This window comes from Geospiza fortis, unplaced genomic scaffold (genome assembly GCF_000277835.1).
Source record: "Geospiza fortis unplaced genomic scaffold, GeoFor_1.0 scaffold594, whole genome shotgun sequence".
Lineage (NCBI taxonomy): Eukaryota > Metazoa > Chordata > Aves > Passeriformes > Thraupidae > Geospiza > Geospiza fortis.
In genome coordinates, this window is record NW_005054703.1 from 24,094 (window position 1) to 33,676 (window position 9,583).

The 9,583-nt window shown below is 45.5% G+C and overlaps 1 protein-coding gene across 3 annotated transcripts in view; it reads right to left on the reverse strand.

The window, feature by feature from the left end:
- PPP3CC (protein phosphatase 3 catalytic subunit gamma) overlaps positions 1-9,583 on the reverse strand; it is a 25,087-nt gene that overhangs the window by 12,626 nt on the left and 2,878 nt on the right. For all 3 annotated transcript variants that reach the window (XM_031065214.1, XM_031065213.1, XM_031065212.1), the window contains exons 3-4: positions 3,014-3,125; positions 794-939 (exon numbers count right to left, since the gene is read on the reverse strand). In XM_031065214.1, coding sequence (XP_030921074.1) covers positions 794-939; positions 3,014-3,125 — 258 coding nt within the window. The remainder of the gene's footprint in view (positions 1-793; positions 940-3,013; positions 3,126-9,583) is intronic.

Consider the following 9,583-nt stretch of genomic DNA (forward strand, 5'->3'; position numbering starts at 1 on the left):
CTTAAAGAACTGTTATTCCTGTTCCCATATTTTTTGCCTGAGAGCCCCTTAATTTCAAATTTATAGCAATTTGGAGGGAGGGGATTTTACATTTTCCATTTCAGGGGAGGCTCCTGCCTTCCTTAGCAGACACCTGGCTTTCCAAACCAAGAGAGTACAAATCACCAGCGTGATGGGGCTGCTGTGGGACACCTCTCGAGCTGTTTTATTTTCCAGCATCAGCTTCATTACATGGTTATGGCAATGGGAAGATGTTATCAGCTCACATTTTAGGCAGTAAACAAAGAACTTAATGTTACAACTCACTTTAAAAGATTTTGACCAATCACACAAAGCAAAAGCACACTGACAGTAGTTCTATCCAATCACTATAAGCACACGTACCTTTGGTTAAAACAATGTTTGCTTACTTCAAATACAATCCCTGCTTGTAAGCCTTCAAACACAATGTACAGAGCTCCATTATTAAGCTTAGAACTTTCCAATATCTTCCTAGATATATTTTTCAGTAGCTTATGGATTCATTTTAGATAAGCATTAATATACAGACCATTGTTCTATTTGTTTTTACTTTTCTACTTCTTACATAATTTTTCTGCTGACCAATCTCATGGCTACTGCTTAGCTCCAATCATAGTTCTGGTGCTTCTGAGGCCTGCCTTTTGCAGCTTTCTCAAAACCCTCTTATTTTACTGATTCCCACAGATTCCCATTCATCCAGCCCCAAATCCACAGAGGAGCGAACCCCACGGGGAACTGGGAGAGAAGGGAAAAGCTCCTGGAGCTGACTTACTTTCCTAATGTCATCTAGACACGTGATTTCTGGAGACAGGCCCCCGTGGACGCACAGGAATTGCTGGTTGAGGAGGGCAGCAAGAGGAAGACAGTCGAAGGTGTCCATGCACGCGTCGTACACTCGCTCCGAGTACTTGATTCGACCTGCGAGGAGGAATCCAATCAAGCTCTGATCGGCTCAAGTGCTGATCAATAAACTCCAGGAACCCAGCTCCTAAACCAAAATGGCTCACAAATCAAACTTTGCACCTGGTAGTGAAAATATTTATTTGGAATCGAACTCTGCACCTGTGTATTGGTGAAAATATTGATTTAAAATCACCTGTGTATTTGTGAAAATACTGATTTAGAATCAACTCTGCACTTGGAATCAACTCTGCACCTGTGCATTTGTGAAAATACTGATTTAAAATCAATCATGAATATTTAAAATATTCTGGAAAATCCTGATTTAGAATCAACTCTGCACCTGGAACCAACTTCTGCACCTGTGCATTTGTGAAAATACTGATTTAAAATCAATCATGAATATTTAAAATATTCTTGAAAATACTGATTTAGAATCAACTCTGCACCAGTGTATTTGTGAAAATACTGATTTAAACTTTGCACCTGTGTATTCATGAAAATACGGATTTAAAATCAACTCTGCACCTGTGTATTCCTGAAAATTATGATTTAGAATCAACTCTGCACCAGTGCATTTGTGAAAATACTGATTTAGAATCAATTCTATGTCTGTGTATTCCTGAAAATACTGATTTAAAATCAGCAGTGTATTGGTGAAAATACTGATTTAGAATCAACTCTGCACCTGGAATCAACTCTGTACCTGTGTATTCCTGAAAATAGTGATTTAGATTAAAACTCTGCAGCTGTGTATTTGTGAAAATACCGATTTGGAAAAAATTGTTGGGTGTGTAAAAGAAAAGGTTTTTTATCTGGAACTGGACAATATTCATGTCCCTTCCATTTGTTTTCCAGAACACCTGCACTGAGATCAGCACCAAGGAGATGAGGTGTTCCCAAATCATGAAAATTTGGATCATGAAATAAATTTGGGATGCTGCTGGAGCCACCCCATCACCTTCCACAGCACCTCTAGACTCATCCCGACTGTTGAATTTGGCACAGCAGCATCACACAGCCATGGGGGCAGGAATTGCTTTTCCACAGGTCCTGGGAGGCAGGATTTGCCCACAGGAATGGATCTTCCAGGGATGACAATTCCAGAGATGCCTCACCCCAGCAGAGGGGAAGAGGATGCTCCCATACATAAATCACAGCCTTTCCAAAGCAGTTTGGCTCTTACACCAAGGCTCAAATCTGCTCAGAAATATCCTCAGGGAAGGGGAAAAGCAGCACCTCCTGTTTTCCACAGGGAAAAACCCAACCCCAGCACCCAGTTCAGACTGGGCCCAGCTCACCTGTGTGCAGGTGATGGGCACAGCATCCAGCACAGAGCTGGGAGGTGTTCTCCAGCTCATTCCTGAGTTAACAGAACAGGGACTCATCCCCTCTGAGCCTTCCCCCATCCAACACCACCCAGAGCTGATGGGATAAAGATTGGATTTGTGCCTTGCCCAGAATTATCTCTGGAGGTCGGGTCCTTGAGCAAGAATTCCCTAAAGGAGCTTGGCTTTGAGTTCTCCACCTCTTTCATTCCTTGGAATGACAGACACCCATCATTCCCTGACCTCTCCTCAGCACTGCTTTAAAAACATTCAAATGCTGGGCACAAACCCATCTTTTCACTGCAAAAACGATTTGAAAGGTAAATGATCCTCCCCAGTGCAAACAGGGAGGAGCAAATCCTTCCCCCTTTCCAGCTCCAGTCACTGATCCCAGCTGCACAATCTGGAGCTGGAAGGCTTTTGGCAATGATTACACGTTGCTGGGGCTGCAAGTCAGGGAGGGGAGGATGTGTGTGCCTGGCTCATCAGCAGAGAAGTGTTCCCATTTCTTCCATCCACACTCAGGCTTTGAAACCAAAAGGCCACATTTGGTGCTTAGCAGAACTTAAAAGATTTGGGGTTTGGGGTATTTTTTATAGCAGAAGAGCAGGAAAACAAGACAACAGGTTTTTACAGCTCTGATGCCACTCAGAGGCACAAAAATTGAAGCCCACGTTTTCTCACAACACCTTTTTTTTAAAAAATATATTTTAAAATGTATTATTTAAATGGATTCAAATCCTTCTCCCACTGCTGATACTTACATTCATGCTTGAAGGTGAAATATTCTGTGAGGTGCCTGCACTCGTGGTTCCCTCGAAGGAGGAACAACGTTTTGGGATGATTTATCTTTAAACTCCATAAATACAGCACGCACTGCAAGAGAGGCAAACAGGGCACGTCATAAAATCCTTTCCCAGGGCACTCATCAGCCTGAGACTGCACTAAGAGGTTCTGGGAAGACACCCAAAGTGGAACCCAGCTCCATAATGGGCAGTGGATCTTCTCCTGGCCAAGTGGGGAAAAGCCACCGGGATTTCTCTATATTAGGGCTGACTTGGAGAAGTGACAAATGAGGTCGTGGCCAACAGAAAGCAGCTCAGGGCTGGGTGGGGGCAGCTTTGCTTCCAGCACAAACCAAAGGAAAAAAAAACCCTTTTGTAGAGCAGCAAAGCAGAAGCAGCTGTTTGCTCCAGATGTTCCACTGGGATGGAGACCAGCGAGAGGAGCAGGCAGACATTTGTCCACGAAACACCCGGAAAATTCAACTTCACCTTCCCCACTGACTTCCACCTCCCACTGGTTTTTCTGCTTATGCTACAGTCATGTGAAGTTCAAGCTCAAAACAGGAAAAGCTGAGCCCAAAAAACAAGCTTAGCTTAGCAAAGCTCTCTGGCTTTGAAAAGGGCTTTCCACATCCCCTCTGCGAGCGGCAGCACCTGCAGAACGGCGCCTTTGATGAGGCACAGACCAAAGTCAGGCTGAAATGGGGTTTGTAGCAGAAATATTTCATGCTGGCTTCCCAAAAAAAGCCCGAGGGAAGGGCTGGGAGGGCTCACTCAGCCCGGTGTGCTCAGGCTGACAGCAGCAGAGGTGTTATCTCACACGGGGAAGTGTTATCACATTTCCCTCCTTGCTGTGGAGTGCTGGAAGGACAATCCATAAGGACAGCACGCTGCAGGAGCTGGATTAAAGGCTCTAATAGGAGCTTACCCTGGAGGCTGACAGGCTGCAGGACACGCCTGGGAAACAGGAACCACCACCAAGTGTGTTTTACACCCTCCACAATTCCCCATCTGGGGCACAGATCCCTGGGAACCAGCTGGGAACAACCAGAAATCAAATGAAGCAGTTCCCAGTTGGTTCCTAGCACAGTTTAGATCTGGTGGTGCTGAAGCACCGAACCTGTTGAAGCACTGAACCCTCCACAATTCCCCATCTGGGGCACAGATCCCCGGGAACCAGCTGGGAACAACCAGAACCCAAATGAAGCAGTTCCCAGTTGGTTCCCAGCACAGCCAGTTTAGATCTGGTGGTGCTGAAGCACTGAACCTGCAAGGTAAGCTCTGCAGGAATCATCCCAGCTGGTCCCAAAAACCCTGAGGAGCTGTAAAGCACTGCCTGTGTCTCACTTGGAATTCAAGCCCACATTAACAACTTGATTAATTGGGAATTCCAAAAGAGAACGGGGCCAAGGCCAGTAGCAAAATCATGTTTTATTGCATCTGTTACCAGGAGGAATGCTCCCAACAAAACCATTTATAATTATTCTGGGATTTAAAGCTTTAACCTCCCTGTGCTTGCAAGAGAAATGTCATTTTTCTGGGCTGGCAGGAGAGCTCTGAGGCTGCTATAAATGAACCAAATGACTTGGAGGAAGAAACAGCCCTGGCATCAAAGCAAGGCAGAGATGCAGCATCAATAGGGGAGGGTTTGGGATGCATGGAGGGTTGGCAGCCTGCAGAAGAGAGATTTTAAAACACATTTGGAGGGGTTTAAAGTGAAATGGGGTTGAATTTGGCACCACAATTCTTCCTGGACACAGCAGGGACGTGGAGAGAGACCGTTCCCTGTGGCTGGAGGCACTTCCCAAGGATGTGGGGACTGCCAGGTACCAGGAGGACACGGAGTAAAGGACATTGGAGAGCCCTCGAGGGCTCCAGAGGGGCTGGAATGAGGAATGAGGGAATTTCTACACTTGCATGCCTCGGATGCTTCCTGGTGTTTTGCACAGATCCCTTTCCCAGGAATTGATTCCTGCCTGTTTGCAATAGCCAAGGAGCAAATCCAGGCAGTCACAGCTTTTTGGGTTTAAATAATCTTAAATAATCTCCTTCTCTCCTTATTCTGCCTCTCTGTGGGAAGCCCAAAGCCAAGGGTTTGATCCACTTGGAAAGTGAAAGCTCAGCAGGACACAGAGAGGGAATTCCAAGAGGAATTGCGACTTGCAACCTCAAAAATGCAAGAGGGGCTGGTGCCAAACCTGCCTCCACACCAGGACCTCTGTCACCATTCCCAAAAGCTGGCATTTGTAAGGAAGTTTTTACACATAGAGCTTGCCAGAGCGGGAACAGTGGGCAAAACTCCCAAATCCAGCCCAAAAATCCACCTTCACTCCCACTTTACAGGGCTGGCTGGATCTCTTTTATGCTACTCTGGGTCTCTTTAATATTATTCTGGATAAAAAGTGCATTAAATCAAGATTAACATATAATTCCATAATTAGACAGCAATCACGTGTCCCATCATAATTGGATTGGAAGAACTGGCCTGGGAAAGGTGCATGCCATGACCACACCACTTTTCCTGATAAATTTCCTCTTTCCATGGATTCTGTTCCTGGCCATAACAATTCACTTTCTAATTTCACAAAATCATTCTCTTCATTGTATTCCAGCTTTGTGGACTGGGATGATCCCTCCCTACCACGAGCACAGACCCCTCTTGTGGCATTCTCGGATTTGGCACTAAAAGCTGAATGAAAGGAGCATTTTTCCCACTGGGGATCCTTCAGCAGGGCCCTGCCTCATCAGCATCTCCCAATGGTGGGATTTCCATGGGAAATCGGGGAGTTCATCCTGATTTCCATGCTGCCTGTGAGCCCTGCACTCTGGAGCTGGGATCTGTGGCCAGCAAACCCTTCCCAGAGTCCCCTTCCAGCAGCATTCCAGCTTTCACACGCTTCTTCCCTCCCCTCTCCCCTCACAATTCTTTTCTTTAAAAAGAAAAACCACCAAACCATCAACCAATCCACTCTCTGTGGCCTCATTATACTGGGAATTCATGTTTTTAAATGAGAATTTCCCTAAGCCAGAGGCCCAGCAAGAATTTGTTGAATGATTTGTTGCTGACTTCCAGCTGAGCTGATGAACTGAGAGGCTTGGGAGGGGCTGGGGGTTTGAAAGGTTTTGTCTGAGCCACAAATTCCTCCTTGAACCTGGACAACCAAACACCTGGAGCCACAGGGAACACCTGGAAGGGGAATTTGGCCCTTACATCTCCTTGGCCCCCAGTCTGGCATTGTTTCCTGCAATTAAACCATCCCCTCCTGGTTCATTCTGTTAAAAGGTCACGGTTATGGAATTGTGGAATATCCTGAGCTGGAAGGAATCCACGGGGACTCCAAGGCCTGGCTCTGCCCAGGACACCCCCAGCTGCTCAGATCATCTCCCCATGGATGCCCAACTTGCTGTGGTGACTCATGGGGCTGTTGCTGCTGCTCCCCACCTTCCCAGAGGTCACACCACAAGGAAAACCTGGATGTTTTTCCATCTGGGATACTCCAAACCTGCTGTTGTTTCACTACAAAAAGCAGATTTTGTGCATTCAGGTGGGAATCTCTTCCAGCACAGTGGGTGTGTGGCATTCATTCACATTCTCTAAAAAAATCGCTTCGCCCAGGATTTTTCTCCTGGGAAGCTGAGAAGCCTCAGAGAAAAGGAAAACAATTCTTATCTCATTTGCTTCTCCCGTGTTTTGCTGCTTTGGAATGTGTTTGGAGATTGTTTACCCACAGCTGATTGTTTCATTGGATTCTGCTGTGAGTTGTTTCAACTTTTTTGGCCAATCAGGGCCCAGCTGTGTCAGGACTCTGCAAAGAGTCAGGAGTTTTCATTATTACCTTTTTAATATTTAGTAAGTATCCTTTCTGTATTTTTTAGTATAATAATGAATAGAATAGAATAGAATAGAATAGAATAGAATAGAATAGAATAGAATAGAATAGAATAGAATAGAATAGAATAGAATAGAATAGAATAGAATAGAATAGAATAGAATAGAATAGAATAGAATAGAATAGAATAGAATAGAATAGAATAGAATAGAATAGAATAGAATAGAATAGAATAGAATGAAAGGGAAGGAGGAAATAAAAGCTAAAACATCTTTTTTGCCCCAACACCTCCATTCTCCAAGGCCATACATCGTCTTGGTATTCTTCCATATTATCACAGGCAGAGAGGACAAGGGGGATTTGAACCAAAAGGGGATTTAGATGGGTATTGGGAAGAATTCCTTCCCTGTGAGGGTGGGGAGGCCCTGGCACAGGCTGCCCAGAGGAGCTGGCAAAGAGCTCCTCATCCCTGCAAGTGCCCAAGGCCAGGTAGGACAGGGCTTGGAGCAACCTGGGATAGTGGAAGGTGTCCCTGCCCAGGGGTGGAACAGGATGGGATTTAAGGTTCTTTCCAACCCAAACCATTCCATGATTCTGTGATGATCCCAGCATGGAGAGATCAAGGTGCTGATCCCCAGCACTTCTGGAGATCTGAGAGTAAAACCTGGGCTAAGAGCAGAGAGTGGGAGCAGGACTTTTCCACCCTGGATCTACACAATCCATACACACACACAGGGCCCAACATCTCTCATTTGAAGGCTCAAAAAGAAAAAAAATTTAAAAACATCCACCTTTTCTCTCAGAAGGAGCTGCTGTTCTGGAATTTAATCCCTTTTCCAGGTGAACACTGCAAAGCCAGCTGAGCAATGCAGAGGAACAGTGGGATGTGTCCTTCCTCTTCCTCCCTGGGGGGCTCCTCCTGCCAGCACCACCCAAATCCCAGAGATCCCAGCAGCCCCAGCCCCAGCTCTGCCTCCTCTGTCCCTGCTCCTCGTCACACCTTGGCTCCCTGTCAGGATTCCAGAGCCTGGGGCTGGAAGGGAGCCAGGGGCTGCTGGAGCTCAAGCTGTCAGCCCTGCTCTCCCTAAATCCTCTGCAGAATCCTTCAAAGAACCCCTTGCACTCATCCCTGACAGCTCCTTCCCAAGATTCCTCTGCAGAGCCAGAGGCTCAGCTGTTCCTGCAGCCTCATTTTTCCACGAGAAATCACTCCCTCTGTTATTCCAGCTGATTTCTGCCACATTTCAGGCCCCTGTTCCCCCAAAAGCTTTTCCTTACATTGCTTCCAACTGGGGTAAGTGCTCCACTTCCATTCAGCCCTGCCTCTGTGAATCCAGCTGGCTGCAATCCCTTGGGATTTGTGGCATTTGCTAAGAGCTGTCCCTTCCTGTCCCATCCCTGCACTGAGCTAGCAGCAGCAGCCTCGGGGCTCCACTCCATCCTTTGCACTCCCAATTTCTTGGCCATGGAATCCCAGGGAGCTGCAAATTCCTGTCACAGCCCAGGTGACTCCTGCTCCTCTCTCCTGACCCTGTTCCAAGGTTTTCAGAGGGAAGCAGTGACTCAGGCTCGTGGCCCTTTCTCCTGCTGTTCCATCCTGAATTCTGCAGCTTTTCCAACATTTCCTTCTCACTGCCTGCTGGGATCCTGTTGGAACCTTAAATGCTGAGAATTTTAAACTTTCTGTGCTGAAAGGCACAGACTCACAAGAGAACATCTGACCTAAGAGACTTCCAAAATTAATTGATAACACTGAGATTATGGTTGTGTTATTAGTTAGAAGTGTGTGATATCACAGAGTAGAAAACTTAAAGAGTTTTAGAATATAGAAATAAATATAAAGCAAGACAGAAGTTTTAAGGCAGGTTGTTCTTTACCTTCTTCTTCATGGGTCTGGGTGGTATTTTGTAATTTGGTAAAAGTCCACATTACGAGCTTCAAAGGATCAGTTATTAAGTTAAAAAAGAAAATAATCTAAGTGTCATTTCTTAATTAGATAGTTTAGTCTTAAAAGAATAGTTAGCCATTTTGTGCCTTACTAATAAAAAGCTACAAAACTCAGAGCTGTAAGACCATTTCAGTGATAACAAATAAAGTCCAAACATGAACTACCAACTCAAATTCCTTCAATCCCAAGCTCCAGAACCCAGAGGATCCTGTTGCCTGCAGCAGCACCATCAACTGTCCCTCTCCTGTCCCTGAGTGACAGCCCCAAGTGACATTAAAACTCAGGCATTAACCCCATCACTGCCACTGGTGAGGATCCAAAGATGGGGACATCATTTTCCTGCCCCAAATCACACTGTGAGTTATCAGCATTGCCTTCCTCCCATGCAGAACTGCACTGGAGGGGAAACCCAGCAGGAGACATCTGGGGTTGGTGTTTGGGCTGATTCTGAGCTGCATTTGAACTCATTTTGGGCTGAATTTTACTGATTTGGAGCTGTATTTCATTGATTCTGAGCTGTGTTTTATTGTGCTGCATTTCAACTTGTTCTGAATTGAATTTTATTGATTTGGAGCTGTATTTTACTGATTCTGAGCTGTGTTTTATTGTGCTGAATTTCACTGATTTGGAGCTGTATTTTACTGATTTTGAGCTGTATTTTAATTGATTCTGAGCTGTATTTTATTGTGCTGCATTTGAACTTATTCTGAATTGAATTTCACTGATTTGGAGCTGTATTTTACTGATTCTGAGCTGTGTTTTATTGTGCTG